The sequence below is a fragment of the Eleutherodactylus coqui genome, chromosome 10 (genome assembly GCF_035609145.1).
Source record: "Eleutherodactylus coqui strain aEleCoq1 chromosome 10, aEleCoq1.hap1, whole genome shotgun sequence".
NCBI lineage: Eukaryota > Metazoa > Chordata > Amphibia > Anura > Eleutherodactylidae > Eleutherodactylus > Eleutherodactylus coqui.
Window position 1 is genome coordinate 35042494 of NC_089846.1, and position 25956 is coordinate 35068449.

Here is a 25956-nt window from a genome sequence, read left to right on the forward strand (position 1 = left end):
CCTTAAGCTAACATATATTTGATAAAACTTATACCAAACTTCTCAAAACATTGAGCCATGTAATATAATATGTATCCGACAAATTTGAAGACCAGTTGTTTTCGAGTATTTCTTTTATAAGTTACAAGTTTCGTAAATTAATATAAAATGAAGATGTAAAATAGTAAATCCACTTCTCTGCAACAGTGAATTATGTCACGGACAAAATTTATTCTTCATATCAAGAACACTAATGTTTCTGTATTAAACAAGAACAAAAAGGCATACGTTCATTCTATCTTAAAAATTACGCATTGCTGAGGTAAAGTTATCCATCCAAAAGATGCAACAACATCTCAGAATTCTTCTGACCTTATCCAACATTACAAATAGGGGAAAATTTTCACAATATTCTAAAGCAGCTGTACTGTAGTCTTGGCTCATGTTCTTGTTGGTCTTCAGCCACCACCATTTTTTTATTGATCCACTTGCCAATCAGGTGGTAAACAATTTTAATGGAGACGATGCTGTAGATCAACAACCGAAGGGAAGCCAAATCAGAGTACCTCTGTGCTAAGAAATGGAATGGGCCCAAAACAAAATAAATGAAGCAGCTTTTGTTTATTAGTATATTTTTTTTTCCTGCTTTATACCTTTTTTTTTTAGAGATCAAACAAAACTTTACAAAAAATTACACACAGGTCATTAATTTATACAAGGTTGGTTTGAATTGGCTTTATCAATATTATTAATGAACACTAACTATGAGTTTAGTCATAAAGGGCATCATTTCTAAATACTTCTGGAGACTCTCAGAGTCGGAGTTGGCCTGTAACATATTCCAAAAGTGTTTCAGGCAGGTGTGGCACTGAATGGGATATGTTTTAAGGTGAACAGTGGAATCGTGTGCCTTTCTTAATTTCCTCATCTGCATTCAAGGAAGTTACATGGGATTTTTGTAGATCGTTCTACCGAGTTTGTAAAAAAGTTGAAAACACTGTGTAGTGAATTTATAGGTCATGTCGTCTTAAAAAAAAAAAGTGCTGTAAAATGACCAAGTGCAATTTTCTGCATCACATAGCTTGCAGAACACATCAGACAAGTTTACTGAAAAAATACAACTATTGCATTCTGATTTAGCCCATAATGTTACTCAGTGCGAATTACAGACAATAGGATGTTCTTCTAATGAAAATATGGTTTCCTAATCATGGCCTCATGGAGGGATCACAAGGAAAACTATTAAAGGAGTTGTCTCAAAAAGGACATTTATCACTCATCCACATATCACTTAGATGACATACCTGATGGATAGGGGATAAAGGTCCATTGTCAGAAAATCCTTTCAATTAATTAGTAGAGAGGTCATTGAGTTTGGTTGTAAGGGACACTTTAGTGGATTCTTGTGTGGTTGGTTTCATGGTCGTTTGGAAATTAGCGTTTTTTTTGCACTCATGCCCCCATATTTCCAAACTCATGAGTAGATTACTTTAAACTCTAGTTTGAAATGCATGTAAACACTAATACTGTATAGCCTGATAGCTCATACTGTATAACCAGGTAGCTCATATGGATTCACTGCCTTGTGAAATATGTCAATAGCTGCAGAGGATAACTTGGTTTAGTCCAATTAGAAAACAGTTTTCACAGTGAACAATGTAGCTAAGCTTTAAAGGAAAATAAGTGAATTTCCAACAATGGTGGATGAACTTACTCTCACTGGGTCGCCAATTATGTTATCTGCTAATTTGTTCTCTTTTATCATTTTTCATTATGTTTAATCCATCGCTTCAACTAGCCAATTATTTTCTGTCATAACCCTGCATATTATATAAACTTATTTACTGGATTGGAAGCAGGCGGGGTCAAAACATTATCTAGGACATCATCGAAAAGCCTTCTAAGATGATATATTTCACACCTCAAAATTTTAAAGAGCGCTATGAAAACTTCCTTCCCATTGACTAATGTTGCCCCTCCCCCCATAAAATCCCGTCTGGATGTTGATACCAGTGCAAACTTTGCAAGTCGTTGACAGAAACCACCACATTATCTATAAATGCTGAAATTTTACACTACTCACTTAGAGCAAAGTTCTGTCCAAAAATGTCTAAAACAAAGTAACTTTTTTTTTAGGACTAATTGAAAAGTAACAAACTTTTAACAATTTTTGTTCTGGTCATAAATATACAGAGAGAAAATGTATGTTGATAAGACAGTATATAAGGCACGTAACAGTCTTTGAGAATACAGAAGATTCAGCCAACTTAAATTAATGGTTCTTTCCCTTGTTTAGTCCACAAAACTGTATAGTTACACAAATGTTGTGTTGCAGATACATCTTCCAAGCAATCCTTCAGTTTATCAAAACACCAGCACAATGAACCCTTCATCAAGACCATTCACCAAAAAATGTAAATTATTCATTGAACGAAGTCTCTATTAAAATACACTTGGAAATCGACTAAAAATATTTTTTTCTTTAAAGAAACTTTCAAAGAGTCATCAGAAGAGATTTGTGAGTGTCGTCTGTGGAGGGCTTCTAGATTCGTGTACGTCCAAGCTGCCAGGCACCGAAGTCAGTACAGAGGTCACAGTTGGCATGGTGGGGTTAGTTAAGTCTGTTAATGTGGTTGGGGTAGTGGAGGGACTCATTGAGGCATTTGAAATTTCAGAGGCTGGTCCTGATGGAGTCCCGGCTTGAAGAGTAGAATCTGATGTTTTGTCCACCCCATTATTTTCTTGCCGTAGAAGGTTCCTTCTGAATTTGGCTCGTGCGTTTTGAAACCATACCTAGAAGAGAGAGAAGAACATTCAGAACTTGGCTAAGAATTTTGTCATCTCAAATGATATCCAAGTATAAATGAACTAAACATAATACTATTATAATAGGTGGGGTTGAATGGAGAAGCTAGTAGGAATTAGAGATCCAATCGACCACACGGTAAAGTACAACTATCGATACCCATTAGAAGCATTCATATGACATAACGAATCTCTATGTAGTCAATAGTCATTTGACTCCTGTGTAGCTTCTATTTTCTTTAGGACACACATTGGATGTTCCAAAAAGTATATCATGTGTTAAATATTATTTATTTTGTTACTTACTATCAATTGTAATGTTTTTGTATCTGAATTACATAGATTGGTATTTTATAAATATTTTATGTATACCTGTAAAACTCTTTTGGTTAAGCCTGTCTTCTGTGCTAGTTGCTTTAAGTCCTTGGCATCTGGATTGTGGTTAATAGCAAAGTAAGATTTCATTGTCCGCAGCTGATGGTGTTTGAAAGAGGTCCTCATGCGTTTGGTTTTCTGGTTAGGGGTGTACTGTTGGTCTCTGTCCATGTGGTCTCCATCATTTTCATTGCAGCTTAGAGCTAGCAAGAAACAAGAGAGGGGATGTTATTAACTGCAGTAACAAAACAATACTGTAGTTCTCTTACGATTAATTTTACCACTGATGTGAACTGGACTTCTAAATAAACTGTACAATGATATCTCTGAGAGACAAGGGAAATCTTGGAAAAAAATCTTGATTGCCTAATTATTTGTATATGCTTCAGTTCATCCACCTGTGCCACATGAGCAATAAATATCGTGTGACCATATAAGAACGCCAGTACACATCCAGGGAGTACTAGAAACCACAGCAGTGGAAAATCAGGAACAATACAACATCTTGGACTTTTGCTTTAAAACACCTTTGGTGGATAATGAAATTCATAAATACATATTATCATGTCAACACTCTTAAGATGAACTATCATTAACGTTGTCACCGGTTAGCCATCAAACTAACTTATCAAACACACAATCCCAACTTGTGGAAGGCTCAAATGGTTTACAGTTAAAAGGGCCTTCAAAAATGAAAACTACACAAAAAACATGGCCTGAGAAGTGTTAACCCAACTTTTTGTCTGCAACTTCAATACCACAAAAGAATATGGACACTTTTGCTTAAGAACTTTGCTGCAACTGGTTTCTACTAACCTTAAAATTCATTTTCATTACAGTCCCATTGTTTTGTTTGTATGTTTATTGTATGGGATGGTTCGTACTCATATATCTATTTTGCAGTTATCACCCTCATATATGTACAATTAGGTTTTGTGGTTGGAGGGAAGATTACATTTTGATTTTACTTTAGGTTCTATGTTTTCTTAATGTTGTCCTATGCTGCTGACCTTTCATTGACTGTATTTGTAAAAAATAACCATAAAGACCATAGTACTCTTGCCACAAATAATAATTTCCCTTCTACCTTTTAGCTATTAAGGTATACACAGGAGTCATTAGGGAGCTATACAGATTAAAACTACTATATGTAACTAGTTTGCAATTAATTCTTGGATGTACTATCATAATGATAGATAGATAGATAGATAGATAGATAGATAGATAGATAGATAGATAGATAGATAGATATGTGATAGATAGATAGATAGATATGGAGATAGATAGATAGATATGAGATAGATAGATAGATATGAGATAGATAGATAGATAGGATAGATAGATAGATAGATAGATAGATAGATAGATAGATAGATAGATAGATAGATAGATAGATAGGAGATAGATAGATAGATATGAGATAGATAGATAGATAGATAGATAGAATAGATGGATAGATAGGAGATAGATAGATAGATAGATAGATAGATAGATAGATAGATAGATAGATAGATATGAGATAGATAGATAGATATGAGATAGATAGATATGAGATAGATAGATAGATAGGAGATAGATAGATAGATAGATAGATAGATAGATAGATAGATAGATAGATAGATAGATAGATAGGAGATAGATAGATAGATAGATAGATAGATAGGAGATAGATAGATAGATAGATAGATATGAGATAGATAGATAGATAGATAGATAGATAGATAGATAGATATGAGATAGATAGATAGATATGAGATAGATAGATAGATAGATATGAGATAGATGGATAGATAGATAGATAGATAGATAGATAGATATGAGATAGATAGATAGGAGATAGATAGATAGCTAGATAGATAGATAGATAGATAGATAGATAGGTAGATATGAGATAGATAGATAGATATGAGATAGATAGATAGATAGATAGATAGATAGATAGACAATGTGGTAGAGAAATATGAAATAGATAGATAGATTATGTGGTAGAGTTAAATAAGATAGAGCGATAGAGATGGGATAGAGAGATGATAGATAGATAGATAGATAGATAGATAGATAGATAAATAGATAGATAGATTAATCACTCGTCTGCTGCATGAGAGGAGTTAAATCTATCTCATATCTATCTATCTCATATGAGATAGATTAGCGGATCTCAAGTCTAATGCATTTTAGACCTGAGGTCTAAAATGAGACAAATGGATATTAGATAGATATGAAATACTATTATACAATATTAAACATATGAACCCTCTAGAAAACAAAGAGTAAATGGCTTTTATTGTTACTAGTACTACAATAGCAGCCATGCTTCCGTACTATCAGTGCAAATTTCTAGCACTGTATCTAGGACGATGGACGTGTAAGATCTGTACATCATTATCATTTCTCGGAGCAATGAATCTCATTGTTTTTTGAATTATGCAAAAGAAATAGGGCAACGTCATTACTGCAGAGGTAACACCATCGGAGAACGCTGGGAACGCTGCATACTTGAGAAGGAGCGGTTTCACATTGTAAAAAGATCCTATAGTGTGATATGTAAATGCTACTGGCATCGCTCTCCAGCATAATGCAGAATAATCCTCTAATTCTCTATGCCAGTGCCAAAAGCGTTTTATGTTAGTGAGGACCAACATGCCAAATCAGAAAAGTGATGTGGCGTTTTCTATGTGTGAATGCATACAAAGATTGGAGTCACAATCAATGCGACTCGTTAGTTAGATTACAGGATGTATATTATTGCTACACATGCTACATAACTGTTTCTTTAGAAGTGCAAGGGAATGCTGGGAAAAGTATCATTTGCAATAAGGTAGGATATTTAAAGGCAGCTATTCATGAAGCATGGACGCAATAATGCTGAATTTGTAATTGTTTGTGCATATTACATTCTGTTATACCGCATAATCATATTCCAGTTATATCACATATCAAACTCAGCTCCGCTTATTGAACTGACATAGTCGAGTTCAAAAAAGGTAAATAGTTGATGATGTGACAACCATCGATTTAGATAGGACTCATTATAACTAACAGCAGTGTTTGTTGTCTTGCCCAAGTAACCAATCAAAGTTAGAGAGGAGCGAGCATACTCGGTAAGGCAAACTACTCGAGTGAGTAGTGCCTTATTCGAGTACCTGCCCGCTCGTCTCTAAAGATTCAGCTGCCGGCAGGGGGCGGGAAGCGGCGGGGGAGAGCGGAGAGGAACGGAGGGGAGATCTCTCTCTCACTCTCTATCCTCCGCTACCCCTGCTCACTCCCGCAGGTCACCGCTCACTCGTGCCGGCAGCCGAATCTTTAGAGACGAGCGGGCAGGTACTCACATAAGGCACTACTCGCTCAAGTAGTTTGCCTTATCGAGTATGCTCGCTCATCTCTAATCAAAACTAATCTCTTATTTCTTAAATGGGAACCTAAACTACATTATGGGGCTCAAAGGTGAGGGGATGGGAGGGCGGTGAGCTGCTTTTTGTACTCATTGATTCCCCCTTTTCAGCATTGTGCCTCCGAGAAATCAGCACACTCACACACAGCGTGGCTCTTTTTACGAGGATGACTCTTCAGAAAACAGTCACATTGTGTGTGTGTGCTGATTTCTTGGTGGCCCAGTGCTGGAATGGGGGACCCGATCAATATAAAAAAAAACAGCTCCGCAGATGCCCCCATGCCCTTAGCTTTGAGCCTCAACATAGTTTATGGGGGCTAAAAAGGTGATGACATGTTCCCTTTCAACTGCTCTTGAAAAATAAAAGCTAGAATCCGATTGGTTGCTTGTGTTGCCCATAGCAACCAATCAGAGCTCAGCTACTATGCAAAAATGAAAGCTAAAGTCTAATTAGTTAATATGGCTAACAAAGCCATATTTTTTTCTAATTGCCTGGCATGCCTACAAGTAAAGTATCCTGTAATCCAAGCATCCATAGTATCCATACAGCAACGAATCAGATGCCAGCTTTAATTTTTCCAGAAAATTACAAAGTGATCAGACTAGTTGCTATGGGCAATTGCCCTATATTTTATCAGCACTAGTTTTTATACATTCGGCCTTCTATGTTTAGTATCGTAATTAGTCATTAGTAGCTAAGAGTCACTAGCTCATTCTTGCTTCATTCCTATCATTTTATTGGGTACTGATGACTCAAAAAATTGGTTACATATAATTTATTACTGTTAATATTGGCTGTTGTCCTTGGAGAAAAGGTTGGTAGCACTCCGTCTAATGTTGATCTCTTTGAGTCCCACCATCACAGACTCCACAATATCCAGAAGCACCAAAATAGATAACACACAAAGGATCATTTTATATGATGTTTTTAAGGACCTCGTTGGCAGCTTCGGTCCCCTTATCTCCCCATGTTGGAAATTGCTGTTCATTAGGATCTCCACATATTGAGCGTCTGAGGAAATTTACAGATTGATAAAGGGCATCGACCCGAAACATCACAATTGTTTGTGGATATCTGGAATAATGCAATAAACCTTAAACGTATCATATAAAAAGATCCTTTGTGTCTGCTATCCATTTCTGTGCTTCGGCATATTGATTGTTGTGACCCCAAACAAGCAAGTTCTTAGTAAAGGAAATACAAAATGAGTCGAAAGTCAAGAACCAGCCAAATATAGCACTGATACACCCAGTGGTCAAATATGGGGGTCACAGTGATGAGATCTATCCAACACTGTTGAAGATATGTCAGTATTTCCTTAGTTTCATCTAAAAAGACAAACATTATGCATGCCTACTCTACTGGGTACGTTGAGTCGCTGACAACAACACTACAAAATGATTAATAATAAAAGGGTTGTATTCGATTAGAAAACAAGTTTGGCTTCTTTCCAGACACAGCTTCTCTCTTTTACATGGGCTGTGTCAGGTATTCTTGTATTCTCTCGAATGAAGCTGATCTGCAGTACCAGACATGACCCATAGATAAGAGTGGCGCTTTTTCTTGAACAAGAAAAGCAGACTTCTAAGTTAATAGATGGGGATTTCCTGTTCAGGATCCTCTTTCCTTGGTCAGACTAGAGAACGAAAGATATAAAAAGTATCTCTAGTTCTGGAGGACCTGTCCTGTGCTGCCTTACCCATTGATTTAAATGGGTGTTGTATTATGCTGAGTTACCCTATGGCGGTGCTGCATAGAAATTAAACACTTACTGCCATCTATTTTCACAGATTAGAGCCAATTGGGGAGGGCGGCTCCCACCAAGGTATATTTCTTGTTATGGGTACCAAGTAGGGATTGTCCACACCAGAGTACCCACTTTAAGAGGAAAGCAGCCAAAGAAAATGAGAAAGAAGATGAAGAAAAAGACAAATGATTATGAATATTAAAGGGGTTGTCAAGATGGCCAACCACCTTGAGAATGCAAGGCTTAGTTCTCAATCTCAGCAGTCCCGGCAAACAGTTTATCTAGGTCGGGGGATACCAAAGCCAGCTTGACATTTCTCCTGCAGGGAAAATGTACTATTACAGGACGGACATTCACACGAATGGCTGTCCTTTAATAACAGGACACCAGAAGGTCCACCAGGACAGGAATGACTCTTAGTGACATACAGGGTGGTCCCACTTGATGGCTTTCATATGCCATAATAGAGTATATGAACAGAAGATGCCATCTTGGCACAGCCCTTTTAAGCAGCACTACAGCTTTACAGTTTAAAGATCAAAACCTATGATCCTAATGTAATATAACCCTTCTATAAAGACCACATGTAGATTATGGGATTTAGTTTTGGGATCCACATTATATGAAGAATATAGTGGAGCTGGAAAAGGTTCAAAGGCGGGCGGCAAGATTATTAAATAGGATGGGAAGTCTCTTCTATAATGAGAGGATAGAAAAATTGGACTTGTTGAACTTGGAAAAAAAGACGCTTAGGGCCCTTTTGGGTGGAACAATTTTATCATTCAGCTAATCGCCGGATTGTGCGTAACTGAACAATAATCCTTCAGTGTAGAAGGGGCCAAGACTGAATGATAATTCATTCGCTTATCATTCGTCAATCAATTTATGCAGGCATGAAAACCTGAAGATAATCGGCCCGTGTAAACAGGCATCTATGAACAATTGCCCATTTACTTTGAATGGAGGCAGTTGGCCGGAAGAGTCTCCGACGAGCTCCGCCCTCTATTTAGTGAGCTGTGAAAACACAGTACGAATGATTGTTGGGATGACTGTCAGGCACTTGAGCACTCGATAGTCATCCTATGTAAAAGGACCCTTAGAAAGGATCTCACTTATGTGTATAGCATACAACATTATATATGTATTCCCATGTATTACAAAAATGTGTGGTTGCTACAAAGTACTGGCAAATTGTTTATTTTTACCAAGGACTTTACATACGATGAGAGGACATTCTTTACGGGTGAAGGAAAAGGGTTCTTTACAGTTAGAGCAGTCAAACTATTGAATACCCTACCATAAGAAATAGTAACGACAAATTCTGTGTCAGCATTTAAAAAAAGACTAGATGCATATCTAACAAACGACATTGAGGGTTATAATTAATCTGGCAAATAATGAGGTTTAATTAAAAATCAAAAAAAGGTTGAACTTGACATTTCTGGGTCTTTTTTCAACCTATGTAACTATGATAATGTTACTAATAATTGCTATTGTAAATATGGTTGGTAGGGGTATTCCTTGCCGAAGAGCAAACCACCAAGAGTTTGAAGGTATGCCATTTGATAGGCTGCCAGACATTTAGCAGCTGGCAATTGTCCATGGAACTCTGTACTTAACTCATTAAATGCTGTACAATGGCTCATCACTTCACATTCCACAGAGTACAAGAAAACAAATAGCATTATACAACATACACTACATAAGCTTGTAGCAGTTACTCTCAATCACAGATAATCTTCAAGAAGGCTCCTATTACTAATGTCACATTTGGAATTTTTCTTTGTGGTCGGAGATAAATGCTTTCCCAATTTTTTGACAAAAACATTTCCGGTTTCCCCCATGTTCCGTTTTATTAATTTTTATATCATGAATCTTAAAGAATACTTAGCGCACGGAGCCTAAGAAAACGATCTGGAAACCAAACGATATGTGGTTTAGAAACTGGTTTCAATTTTCAGCTGTTCTTTGGTCTGGCTTCGAAAAAAAAATCAATTGCTTTTGAAAATAAAGCTAGCTTTAGCCGCAGCCAAAACTAACTGACTTGTCTCCAAAGGACAGCAAAACTTGTTATTGTAATAGTGACACATGAAATCTGTTGATTGCTTGCAAAGTACTCTGGCACAGGCCTACGCCAAATCATTTCATTTCGCAATGCAGAGAGAGAGGGGTGTTCACTCCCAAACTATTCTGTGGAATAAACTCCAAAGAATCTGCTGCTTAAACTAATGATTTTGTTATGTCAAATAGAGCAAGAAAGGATGGTCGATAAGTGCTGCATTCACATGTACTTGATATTATTAAAGTATGAAAGCTATATTGTGCATATTCAGCTCTGCTACATTTGTAGGTCATATATCTAGAATGTCCCATATTATATTATGACATTTTATTATCAGAGACATAACTTGTAGTTCTTAGGCCACAAGCCAAAATATGTAAAGGAGACCCAGCCATTATGCACTATTTACAGTACTAGAGATCTTATGTAGGGACTAGAGATGAGCGAGTGTACTCGCTAAAGGCAATTGCTCGAGCGAGCATTGCCTTTAGCGAGTATCTCCCCCGCTCGAGACGGAACGTTCAGGTGCCGGCGCGGGGGAGCGGTGAGTAGCGGCAGTCAGCAGGAGGAAGCGGGGGGGGAGAGAGAGAGAGAGAGAGAGATCTCCCCTCTGTTCCGCCCCGCTCTCCCCCGCAGCTCCCTGCCCGCTGCCGGCACCCGAACCTTCAGTCTCGAGCGGGAAGATACTCGCTAAAGGCAATGCTCGCTTGAGCAATTGCCTTTAGCGAGTATACTCGCTCATCTCTAGTAGGGACTAGTTAACTTTAGGGGCCATTTAAGCGCCAGTATTGAGTGCGACTCCAGTGTTGGGTGCGACTCCAGTGTTGGGTGTGACTCCAGTGTTGGGTGTGACTTCAGTATTGGGTGTGACTCCAGTATTGGGTGTGACTTTAGTGTTGGGTGCGACTCCAGTGTTGGGTGCGACTCCAGTGTTGGGTGTGACTCCAGTGTTGGGTGTGACTCCAGTATTGGGTGTGACTCCAGTATTGGGTGTGACTTCAGTATTGGGTGTGACTTCAGTATTGGGTGTGACTTCAGTGTTGGGTGCGACTCCAGTGTTGGGTGCCACTCCAGTGTTGGGTGTGACTCCAGTTGAACCCCATACAACTATGTACCTGATTAGTTTTTGTTCATAAATAGGTAAATCTAAAAAGAACATTCATTGTTGAACCTCAAATAAAAACCAACTAAGGGAACTTGTGTTACAGGTAGAGAGAGGCCCAGTCAACGTTGTACGGGGTAACACTCAAGTTGGAGTCACACATGGCATAAAACATCTAATAATGGTGGCAGATGTGTTTGTGGCATTTTTTATGCCATCTATTTGGCGCTTTCACACGGGGCACAATTAGTCCACACAGACATTTATACAATCAAATATTATCCTATTCTGCATCTGTTAAAATCTGCGCATCTTTACTCCAAAACCGCAAGATTACATTTAGAGTTTTCTGCTGCGGTATTACGCCGTCTTGCAGAATTGTTGTTACGGATTTCCAACAAACAGGATATATATTCCAGAATTAAAGTCTGCGGGGAAAAACAACAAGCAATTCTGCAAAACACAACAAAATTCACACATTTGACAAAATCCGCAACTGCCTTGCATCCTGCGGAATAATTCTGTCCATGTGAAAGCACCTTAAATCCCCCCTTAATGTTACTTCTCTGTTATAACAACAAAACTTCGTTACTAAAGACAAATATAACGGAAAACAGAATTGGAATCCCTAGAAATGACAAAAATTAGACTTAGCAGAGCAGAATTTGTCACATTCGGATACATCAGTGGGGTTTAATAAGAGTGAAGGTAAACCTACTATGTTAATGCTCGTTTGCACGAGCGAACGAGTTGGTGACATCATCATCAGCTCATTCGCGTTCGTGCAGCCTGTTTAGACGGGCAGATATATCGTTGACTCATTCAACGAGAACCGATCACTTCTCATTCAAATTCCCTATGTGAAAGACTAAACGAGAAGTGTTTAAACGGAACAAGTGATCAATGATTTTCAGTCCTGCAGAAACTGAATGACAAACGAGTAGCGAATAATTCTTATTTGTCATTGACTCTCATTTAGACGGAATGATTATCATTCACTTTAGTTAGTTTGAATGATTATTTCCATCTAAACTCACCTTAACTTACAGAGTTATCTCAATGCAGAGATGATAAAGCTCCAAGGATAAAAGTGACAAACTGAGCCCTGTTACGTATTTTGGTTACTTTTGGTTCTTTTCATAGTATTGAGTAGATCCTCTCGGCCAGCGAGGTATATGGGGTCTAGGCATACAGACCGCTCTTATACAGCAAAGAGTTAAGATTCCTTTTCTGGCTATTTGGATATTTGGTTGGGAATTACTCTACAGAAAGAATAAGTCCAGCACTTGTAGTACAATGAAGCACATTGTGCGGCAGACTGGGTTTATCCCTCTTGTCTGAGTGTGTTGAATCTCTTGAAGCACTGCAATAGGGTAAAGCTCTTTGGGAAACAAGCTACAATTTCTATGACAAACCTTCAGCTGTTGAAGAAGTAGTGGAGCAGAATTTGTCATTTTAATCTGTTTACCTCCAGCCTTATGGAAAATCACTGATAATGCACCATGATATCATAAGAAGTTGCGCCAACTACAAACAGCATTGATACACTAACACACTCAGCTCTGCTGCATTGACAAATGTAGCCTTGCTACATCTACATGTAATGTGCTGAAATAAATGTTATGCATGCATTATGCTTTAGACATAATACTACACTTAATGCAACGCATAGAAGGGCTTAGAGTACATGTAATCGCGTATAATAACCTGGATATGGGATAAGTTGATAATGTGCAGTATGTATAGATGTAGCAGAGCTGAGTTGTGTTGTGGAGCTATTGTATGTTTTTACCTTAGTTCATTAGACTAGTACACAAAAGATGCCTAAATGACTAACCCAACCCTGACACATCGATATAATATACATAACATCATGATAGAAATATCACATGTATATATCATATGGGTAATGCAGAGCAATGTTTAGACAACTGTGTCTGTTTTTCTAGGATTGTTCAGCTTATATAAGAGGGTGACGCGTGGTTTAGTTTTATGGTGCAAGAGGAGGAGATATTTAACACATGTAAAACAGATCAAATCTAAATACAAGTCAAACAGGAGTGTATGAAATCAAATAAAGTACTTTTCAAGAGGGAATTCCTTGGGTTTCCTACAGAACCAAAGTTCATTGTTCTACCATGACGTTTATGGAAAACATGTTCATGCAACACAGTGCTGCACAGTCAATCATACAGATACCTATAAGTGATATAGGTATTAGAAGTGAGCTGGGCAATGCCGTATTGATGAATTTGTCATTTGGTGCAGCTCAAAGAGAAAGAGGGAAGGAAGGAAAGATTGATAGATAGATAGATAGATAGATAGATAGATAGATAGATAGATAGATAGATAGATAGATATGAGAGAGATAGATAGATAGATAGATAGATAGATAGATAGATAGATAGATATGAGAGAGATAGATAGATAGATAGATAGAGAGATAGATAGAGAGATAGATAGATAGATAGATAGATAGATAGATAGATAGATAGATAGGAGATAGATGATAGATAGGAGATAGATAGATAGATAGATAGATAGATAGATAGATAGATAGATAGATAGATATTAGATAGATAGATAGATGATAGATAGATGGATGATAGATATGAGATAGATAGATAGATAGATAGATAGATATGAGATAGATAGATAGATAGATAGATATGAGATAGAGTGATAGATAGATATGAGATAGATAGATAAATAGATAGATAGATATGAGATAGATAGATAGATAGATAGATAGATAGATAGATAGATAGATATGAGATAGATAGATAGATGATAGATATGAGATAGATAGATAGATAGAAAGATAGATAGATAGATGAGGGTGAGAGATAGATGTCTTATTTATTATATGCCCTTTTAGAATATATTTCATGATGTTCAATTAACCGTTAACATTTTACACTTCAATATAGAAAAGGACTCTATTTTGATATCAAGATTGACCAATTGGTAGAATACTCTACTCTACATTGTACATGGAAGCCCAGGATTACACCTACCTCTAGAGGTCCGGCCCCATTGGAGTCAGCACTCAGGAGCTCATTTCCTTTTACATTAAACCCCCCATTGTCTCAAAGAAAAGAGTAAACTCACAATAGTCAGAGAGAACTAAACCCAGGACAATGCAGAGCACCCTCACAATAAACTTTCACCATACAATCCATATACTTTCTTTCTTCCCTGGGAATTAAGTCCATGTAGTGATTCAGCCTCAGCATTCACCCCAAAGACTGCTCTCCAGGGGGGAAGGGGAGAAATCTCCCTGCTCTCAATGTGCCATTGCTATGTAAACAGCCTGTCAATAGTCTATTAAACAAACAACATACAAGGAGTGATATTGTAGCTCAGTGGTCAATCCTGCAGCACACTATATGGTGCGTTACACTACCACAATGGTGGGAGCGGGAAATGCCAAACCTGCATTATTAGATCATTAGTAGTAGTAGTATACTAACCTTACTACCCCTATCACTGCTAATACAACTGCTACAACAACTGATCCTCATACTAGTATTACTACTACTTATATTACTACAACTGCTCCTCATACTACTATTACTACTACTTATATTACTACAACTGCTCCTCATACTAGTATTACTACTACTTATATTACTACAACTGCTCCTCATACTAGTATTACTACTACTTATATTACTACAACTGCTCCTCATACTAGTATTACTACTACTTATATTACTACAACTGCTCCTCATACTAGTATTACTACTACTTATATTACAACTACTACCACTTCTAATATTACCACTACAACTATTACTTATATTATTACTACTAATTACATTACTACAACTGCTACTACTTCTAGTATTACCACTACAACTATTACTTATTATTACTACTACTTATATTACTACACCTACCACTTACATTATTACTACTACAACTGCTTCTGATACTGTTATTGTTACTACTACTATTAATACATCTTTTACCACTATTATCACTACAACTACTTCTTATATTATTACTACTACTTATATTACTACACCTACTACCACTTCTACTATTACCACTACAACTATTACTTCTATTATTACTACTACTTATATTACTACACCTACTACCACTTCTGCTATTACCATTACAACTATTGCTTATATTATTACTACTACTTACATTACTACAACTGCTACCGCTTCTACTATTACCACTACAACTCCAACTTATATTTTTACTACTACAGCTGCTTCTGATACTGCTATTATTACTACAATGCCTACTATTATCACTACAATTACTGCTTATATTATTTTTGCTAATATAACTACTTATTATTATTATTACTACTACTTCTGATACTGTTGTTATTATTACTGCTACTACTATTACTACAGCTATGACCACTTGTACTATTTCCAGTACAACTATTACTTATATGATTACTATTACTACTACTTCTGATATAGTCATTCTACAACTCTATCTGCTCCTACTATTATTATTACTACTAGTAGAACTGATGCTTTTACTTCTACTATTACCATCATTACATCTACTACTTATTATGATAGTTGCTATTACTACTATTATTAGCACCCCATTGCAAAGGCTACTATTATTATAACAACTTTTGCTACTGAAATCACGACTATGAGAATTTTATTACTGCCATTATTATTATTACTATTATTTTTTCTAATACTATTGTTACCATGATGGAGAGTGCCATAAATATTATAAATATCTGTACTATTTTGTAATCAATATTATGACCACCATTATTTCAACTCCTTGTATTATTATTACCATATACCTGAGATGGATGGATGGATGGATAGATAGATAGATAGATAGATAGATAGATAGATAGATAGATAGAGCGGACCTCAGGTCTAATGCATTTTAGTACATGCAGGGTCTTATTTCGGCATAACCCCCTAATATATATATTTATGTTGTAAGACTCTTTAGCCACGCCCATTAGAAAATAAATTTAAATCAGACACAACATTAAATTTGGTATAAATGGTTTCATGCATTATGATGGGGTTTGTTCTAACCACCATATTTTCTGCCAGATTTGAGCCATTTTGACTTTGAACATACACAGATTGATACATGAACCCAACCATTTGATATAATGACAGCAGGACTGATGGATTTCTGTCATACAGATAGAAGAAAGTGTAAAGTGCTACAAATGAAATGTTTATAGGGTGTAGCCGGTATAAAAGACCTTGTTCTTTTAACAGCATTGTATTAATACTGCAGATTGTATAAGAAAACAGGTGAAGGTAAAAAAAATCACATGATCATCACATTTAAGGATTTAAGAAGGAAAACACAAAAGGAAGTTTACAGACTGAAAACTTGCAGAGTCACTCAACTGCCATGCCAAGCCATTAAACCTCCATCAAACGTGGCAGAGTTAATTACAAGTCATAGTGTAAGAATGACAGCTTGGCAGCAATGATACTGCATTATGTCTGCCACTGTGGGAACAGATATAATTAACTCATTAAATAGCCTCTGATAAGGTCATGCATAATGTATTGCTGTATTTGTGGGTAATATTAATATTATGTGAAGAGGGAAAAATTAGATTGCTTGCAATGACCTTGAGATGGTTCTACAGGAAACACTGATGTAAAATTTATAAATTACTTGTATTTTTGGAAATCCAGTGCTATTGATGTCATCTTAAATACTGGGCAGAGCTTACATTTTCGAGTTATTTATTAATCATTTCTTACTAATTTGTTTTTAGTTTTTTTTATTATTTTGGATTTGTTTCTTCCTTTTTTTTCAACCCTTAAAAATGTTAATGTTTTAGCCATTTGTAGTAGTTGTGTTCTGTGATGTCACAGCAATTAATATTATGTATGAAATATTCATTTGAAATCTAGGGGGAAAATATCCTTATCAGTATCAGATTTATATCTGTACATCAAGTGAAAAATGCAGTTCTATACAGTTAAGAGATTTGGATTATGGGCTGGAATTAAATATTTTCAAATTAGGTTTTTCTTTTGTTATTTTTGCTTAATTTGGTTTATTGGTTATTTTTCATTTTAGTTAATAAAATCTTATATCTTATGCATGAGATAATAGAATATATAATAGGTTTTTTAAATAATAAGTAAATTGTTCCTAAATTCATAAAGTAGATACAAATCCTGTTGAGATGTAGAAAATCCTAACTTTTTTAAATTACTGCAGAAAGTGAATGTTTATCTGTGAAAGAATGCTAAAGACATGAATCAATTTTTGACAGACTGTAGGAATTACATTGTGTTGGTTTGCATAGTATACTGGATATTGTTTTAGTTATTTTATAAAACATAAGGTACTTTTTCAAAAGTATCATCAGTTTGCTTACGATTTTTTTAGAAAGATGCAAAAAGTGTAACGAGTTTTGTCCACTTGAGCGTTTTTTTCTAAGTTTGTTTTATAATTTATACATTTTTCTGATCACTTGAAGTAAGTATACCATAGAAATGAATAGGATCCATAAAGGCATTTTTTTAATTTCATTTACTTGATTTGCTCTCCAAAGGGATTTAATAACACACACAAGCATGAACAAAACCATGGTCTTCTTCAGGTCCTTTACTAGAACCAAATCTACAAAACTAATTGACATGCTGATTTAAATTAGGGGCACGTTCACACTTTGTGTATTCTTTATTGCGTGTTTTAATTTTTTTTGTATTTTTGTGCAAGTAAAATTTTAATAGATTTTTTTGTATCTGAGCCTAAATTTAAGGTACAAAAAAACTCACAGACTCCACAGTGGAGTTTTTGTTTCCCTCTCTTTGGCTAATGCATTCTGTCAGTGTAAGTTTCATAGGAATTAATGAGATCCATCAGAGGATCCTCTTTTTATATTTTGTATGTCAAAATTAGGTACGGACAAACAAATGGGAATGTAACCTTAGAATATTTTTGAATCACACTTTTTTGGATCAATCCACAAAAAAAATGAAACATACAGATGCCATTGTGAATCCAGGCTCAGTTTGGGTGTGCAATGGAAATGAGCACAAAGCCACCATGATGGATTTTATGTCACATGTCAATATTTAGAACCAATATTTATCTACTATTAGTATATTTTTAAATGTTTTGTGGATTTAACTTTTCTTGCAACATCCAATCAGATCCAGGATTTTTTGGTTTTTGTTTTTTTTCTCCATGATTTTATTTTAATTTACATGTAATTGATTTCATATTTTGCTACATATGTTTAAGATATATTTTTCTTTTTAGATATAGTTTTTTTTTCCATGTGTTTGTGTTTTTTATAATCAGGTTAAAATTTAAATATGACTTCCAGTTCTGACGCATTTGAGCCAGGATGTAGTAATCTACGTGTTCAATACAGGATGCAGTCATTAAGAGACTAGGGAATAGATCAGGATGTTCAAGCAGGAATCTATCTTATTGGAAGGTGTAAATATTAATTTCCAACTCTTGTGTTAAATCATTCAACTCGTTCAAGTGGATTTTTATAGAAACTAACTAGTATTAACCCCATGTTGATCACCTCACTAGCAGCCTAGTCCCATGAGATTCAAAAATGTGAATACTATACGAAAACAGTAAAATAATGAATTTTATAGGGAAAAAAAAATTATATAAAAAATAAAAAAAAATGCAAAACTGATTAAAACTATAAGTGCATGGGATCTCCAAGGAACTGCACAACATAGAGGTGTCCTATAGCATATTTTTATGTATTCCTAAAATTGATACAATTTAAAGAAGTTACAGTTTACACAAGTTACAATTTACAAACATTACAATTCAAGGACTGACAAATGTCACCAGAATTCAGACAGCTTCTATTGATTATTGGACTATACTACAATAATTCAACATTCCCTTATCAGCCTTCATAAAAATGAACATGGAACTCCATTTATATCACAGGGTAAAATAAGAGTTGTGGCAATAATATGATTCCCCAGAGAGAAAATGTTAATTCTATTTAACAGTGCACGCCATAGATAATCTTAACCCCTTCCTCTCCAAAACCAATCCCCACACAGTTGTAACAGTGCAGTGTATAAAAGCCATAGTAAAACCAAATAGTAATAGGAATCATGATGACCTTCAAACTTTTAATTAATAGTAACAAAATTACTTAATGCAATTTTATAAATAGCAAACCAATGTAATAAACCACCAGTGTGACACAGCTTCAAAATACATTTAAAATCTGTGTTTACTGGTGAAGTTTTCTCTTTTTTAGACTTTTAACAAAAAATATAGGAAAGGGTTATTTGGTTCTGGCCAAAATGGAATTTTTGTTTCTTTTTTTTTTTTTTTCTGACAGATGCAGAGTTCACATTCTTTAGAAATACATGGGATCAGTGGTTGCTTCTAATTTTTCAAGCAAAAACAAAAGATTCTTTTAGGGTGGGTGGAGCAAATAAATGAAAAAGATCAGTTTATATCAGTTCAGTTAGGATATGTTTTTTTTAAAACACGATCCTAAAAAATTACAAAGTGGTCTAGCAAAAAAGTGTGAACAAAGTCCTTCTACATCCTTTGGGTCCTGACAGTAGAACCAGATGGGTGAAATAACTGATGTAACATATATGCAATTTCATGTATCAATTGTACAAGCAATGTGGATCAGATGCAAAAACTAAAACAAAGAAAACAGAAATAACAAAAAATAATTATTTTTAGAAAAAAAAAATAATTATAAAAAATATGCTGCGATAGAAAGTATGATTCAAGTTTTGAGTTGCAGGCAAATCCACTGCTCCACTAACTGTTTAACTTTACCAGCAAGAAGCTTCTTGTAATTAGTTTTATTATAATCCTATTTGCTTATGTATTTATTCATGTTGCTTATGTCGCAAGAACATATTCTGCAGTGCTGCACAAAAATTGTCATTACTCATATCAATCCCTGTCCCATGTCCTTGTTTATGTGCAGTGCACTATACATTGTGTACATTATGATTACTTTACTACTAGCATATCATTAAAACAAGTTACTAATATATTAATAACCAATAGTGACACAATGATTCCACTAGGTTTATAATGTTGTATCATAATTATAAAAGTCATATTACTAATATATTCATTTTTATCATTTCGAGTCTGTGTGTTTTAATTGTTTACAGTTTCTTCGAGAATGTATTTCTTCTCCACCGACCCCCATGAACACTGACATTGTTTGTATGCGCATACCTCAAACTGCCTCTAGGAGGAGCTGGAGAGCTGCGATTCTTAGGCAGGCAGCGTCACCAGGAGAACATTAAAGCATTGTCACTTCGGGCTGCTTTTAAATAACCGAAGCTCAATTGCTCCTTTCAATTCTATTTATTGATTTACAATAAATATAAATATTAATTTTGTACAATGTATCTTCACGTTATATTCACGTTTAAGGTTCAGCGGGTTTAAACAGAAATTTTGGATCTGGTTTACAATATATCGAACATTTCCATTCAGGGGTGTACACATTTTACACTGTTTATTATTACTTATTACATCTTGATATTATGGGGAAGTTAGATATCAGTGAGTCTTCATTATAATGAATGCCATTCCTTGTTTGTTTTGTTTTACTTGTGTTGTATTTTACTTTATTTCTTAAGCTTTCTATCATCTCTTATTTATTTGACTGTGTTGATTACAGTTCTGTTGCCTTCCTGGATGTCATAAGCCCCATGTGATAAAATAATTACAGAGTACAGATTTCTGGCCGACATAATCGTTGTGTAATTATCGATTTTCTCTGGGAATTGGATTTAAAAAATACCTAAGGATCAACAATGTTTATATTACTGTATGTACACATGTCTATAGTTAGAAAAGAAGCGTGCCATATTATTATATATTAAGCTAAATAGACAGACAGACAGTAAGATAGATAGATAGATATGAGAGATAGATAGATAGATAGATAGATAGATAGATATTGATATGACATAGATAGATATGAGACAGATAGATAGATAGATAGATAGATAGATAGATAGATAGATAGATAGATAGATAGATAGATAGATAGATATTGATATGACATAGATAGATAGATAGATAGATAGATAGATAGATAGATAGATAGATAGATAGATAGATAGATAGATATGAGATAGGTAGATAGATATGAGAGAGATAGAGAGATAGATAGAGAGATAGATAGATAGATAGAGATTGATATGACATAGATAGATAGATAGATATGAGATAGATAGATAGAGAGATATGAGATAGATAGATAGATAGATAGATATGAGATAGATAGATAGATAGATAGATAGATAGATAGATAGATAGATAGATGTGAGATAGATAGATAGATAGATAGATAGATGTGAGATAGATAGATAGATGCTTTGTCTGTTCATTATACTTACTTTTAAAATACATATTGAGTTCCATTAACCATTTACATCCTGATTCCAACAATGACCAATTGGTAGAATACTCTACTCTACATTGTACATGGAAGCCCAGGATTACACCTACCTCTAGAGGTCCGGCCCCATTGGAGTCAGCACTCAGGAGCTCATTTCCTTTTACATTAAACCCCCCATTGTCTCAAAGAAAAGAGTAAACTCACAATAGTCAGAGAGAACTAAACCCAGGACAATGCAGAGCACCCTCACAATAAACTTTCACCATACAATCCATATACTTTCTTTCTTCCCTGGGAATTAAGTCCATGTAGTGATTCAGCCTCAGCATTCACCCCAAAGACTGCTCTCCAGGGGGGAAGGGGAGAAATCTCCCTGCTCTCAATGTGCCATTGCTATGTAAACAGCCTGTCAATAGTCTATTAAACAAACAACATACAAGGAGTGATATTGTAGCTCAGTGGTCAATCCTGCAGCACACTATATGGTGCGTTACACTACCACAATGGTGGGAGCGGGAAATGCCAAACCTGCATTATTAGATCATTAGTAGTAGTAGTATACTAACCTTACTACCCCTATCCCTGCTAATACAACTGCTACAACAACTGCTCCTCATACTAGTATTACTACTACTTATATTACAACTGCTAACACTTCTACTATTACCACTACAACTATTACTTATATTACTACAACTGCTACCACTTCTATTACCACTACAACTATTACTTATTATTACTACTACTTATATTACTACACCTACTACCACTTACATTATTACTACTACAACTATTACTTATATTACTACAACTGCTAACACTTCTACTATTACCAATACAACTATTACTTATATTATTACTACTACTTATATTACTACACCTACTACCACTTACATTATTACTACTACTTATATTACAACTGCTACCACTTCTAATATTACCAATATAACTATTACTTATATTACTACAAGTGCTACTACTTCTATTACTTATTATTACTACTACTGCTACCACTTCTAATATTACCCCTACAACTATTACTTATTATTACTACTACTTATATTACTACACCTACTACCACTTACATTATTACTACTACAACTGCTTCTGATACTCTTATTGTTACTACTAATATTAATACAACTTCTACCACTATTATCACTACAGCTACTAATTATATGATTATTGCTACTACTTCTATTCCTACAACAGCTCTCACTTTTACTAGTACCACAACAACTACTGCTTATATTCTTCATATTATTATTACTACTGCAGCTGTTACGCCCACTATTACTACTACTGTTACTATTATTACTACTGCTATTATTGCTATTAAAACTAATTCTATTACTTAACTTAAAACTATGATCTCTATTATTACTAATACCTTTATTATTATTATTGTTATTTTGGCTAATGCAGTTATTACCATGATGATGATTCTGAATAAGACTTTAATGTTTACCAGTATTTTATCATCACTATTATGACATCCCTGTTTTTATTACTTTTGCTATTATTACTCTTATGATTCCTTTTTTTTATAATTGCTATTAGAATAATTTATATTTTAGTTGTTCTTACAGCTAACATTACCAATATGAATACTACTGCAATTAACATAAGTTCTACTAACGATCAGAGTATTCACAGCCCCCTTTAACTGACCTATCTCTAGTATCATGACTACAAATGAGGCCTGGTGTTAACAATTTGTGGTCACATTTCTTGCTGGGACCGACACAACCAGCATTGTACAAGGACACTATGGTGCCTTCATTATATAGTCAAACCCTGACTAGAAAGACTAAAAGCTCCCAGGCTGTAGGAAGTGTTAGCACCAGTCACAGGTAGTATATCCCACGCTATAGTTTACAGGTGATCCTGTATGAGAACTATCCCAGGCCTTGATTTACTGACCTAAAAAAGCCATCAGCCTTAAACACTAGAAGCCGAGGGAGAATTCCAATCACATAGAGGAGGAGGAAAAGAGTCTTTTTGAAGTCTTAGTTCCCTTCTGAGCTATTTTCTGCTTGTCAAGATCCATCCACATCCAAATTGCCCCAGCTAAATCTCCTGGACCCTGAACAGTTATTGGGGCACAATGGCAGCTCTTTACCCCCTTAACAAAGAGCACCAGGGACTAAACAAGATTAATACAGATAGTGCTGTGTTCTCTAAATGGTTAAACGTTAACCCCTTTGGTGCCAACTGGACCAGAAATGCTTATCTAAAAAGTCTCTGACAGAAGCAGATTTCCGCCTGAGAGGTGACATTGTGGACTAAGTAATTATATCTGCATTGAGTATGTGGGAGACAATGCTGGGCTAATATAACGTCACACAAAAATAATATCTATCCATCATTTATCTACCTCTACATGTTATAAATATACATATAATCCATTTTTCTACATATATGCTATTAAGCTCTATGTATCCTATATCTACATACTATCTATTAGCTGCTTTATTAGTTTTTAAATCTATATACATAATCCATCAATATACATATTTATTTGATATTGCTCTGATATCTATCAATTTCATCATTTTCTTTCACTCTCACACTTTCTCTATATATTGTCTGCCTATATATCTCTATAGTTAGTTTATATCCATCTATTTATCTGTCTTTCTATTTACTTATTTATCTCTCTTTCTTTCTCACTCTCTCTCCCTCAGTATATATATATATATATTTTTTTTTTTTTATTTTTTTTTTTTTCTATTATTATTTTATTTTTTTTATATATATATATTGTCGATTAATGTATTGTTTAATAAAATCTTATTCTAAGCAATGTACGAAAATAAGAATACTAAAATTGCCTGGAAAGCAGGAAATCCAAACAGTACAATAGACACCCCACAACTTCCTCAACAGCGAAAGTTATATGTCTAGTTCAGTAGTTGCCCATACCTAGAGAACTCTTAAAAAGAACTAACAAATCCACATCACTATTCAGTGGTACTAATTATGACTAAATCAGAGTTCTCCAAATATTTGGCCCATTCTCCTACTTAATCAGTCCTGATCATTATTATATCCATTTCCCTCTCATTTGATTTATTCTATTCAAAACAAAGCTTCAAAACTGTAAAGTTCTATTTCTAGCGTGATTATAAAGAACGTTAAAGTTTCATTATTAACAATAGCAACAGTTATAATCATCATAATAATTAGTTATAATAGACTGGGGTTTAATATTTCCAATGCCAACAACAACGTATTATGTGATATTTTACAAACTAGAATTGTAACATTTTATGTATTCACTTCTCCCTAATGAACTTTTCATAGAAGACATTTCATTTTATCCACAATGAACATACATATATATATATGTATGTATATGTTATAATGAACTGTTCGCATATGCAATAACATACAATTAATAATCATATATGACTCATAGGCTGCTGGGTATGATTTTAGAGGGGAAATTGGTCTGCTCTTTATGAGGTGATGTATAAAGCAGGGACTAGAATTGTGTTACTGGGTGTAATTATTAACACAAATATAGTCAGGAAAGCCGCAATCACAGCCTATTTCTGTTATTTATTGAGCGCTTCTGTGCAGACTGGAACCTGATGCAGGAGCTGCACTGCCACTCACATCTGATTACCCAGCACTCCACTCATGCCTGGCACCTGCAACACCTGCTTAATCCCCTAGCAAGCACAATGCACACTCTTGCCAGCATTGCTATGGTTAATAGATAGATAGATAGATAGATAGATAGATAGATAGATAGATAGATAGATATGAGATAGATAGATAGATAGATAGGAGATTGATAGATAATGTAAATCAATTCATAAGAAAGACAGAAAACACAATGATTTATGCGTAGTTATGCAGATAGATAGATTTTTAGTTTGTTACATTGTATACTTAGTTTGTTGAATCTCTTTTCTAAACACTCTATACATTGTTACATATAATGCAGCTGTATTTCCTGATCAGATGATCTCCTTGAAGAAGCCTCTTCCCCTCTACCTTATTGCCATTCATTGCATTTCTACCTGAAGTGAGGAAATGCTAAGATTCTGGCTCCTGCAATTACCAGCTTGACAGCACTCGATGCAAGTAATTATCCCCAGCCAGGCTATTATTATC

At 35.1% G+C, this 25956-nt stretch overlaps 1 protein-coding gene across 2 annotated transcripts in view; it reads right to left on the reverse strand.

The window, feature by feature from the left end:
* Positions 1-201: 201 nt before the first annotated feature.
* Positions 202-25956, reverse strand: part of LHX2 (LIM homeobox 2) — a 31277-nt gene continuing 5522 nt past the window's right edge. For both annotated transcript variants that reach the window (XM_066579779.1, XM_066579780.1), the window contains exons 4-5: positions 3157-3362; positions 202-2772 (exon numbers count right to left, since the gene is read on the reverse strand). In XM_066579779.1, the coding sequence (XP_066435876.1) occupies positions 2485-2772; positions 3157-3362 (494 nt within the window). In that variant the 3' untranslated portion in view covers positions 202-2484. The remainder of the gene's footprint in view (positions 2773-3156; positions 3363-25956) is intronic.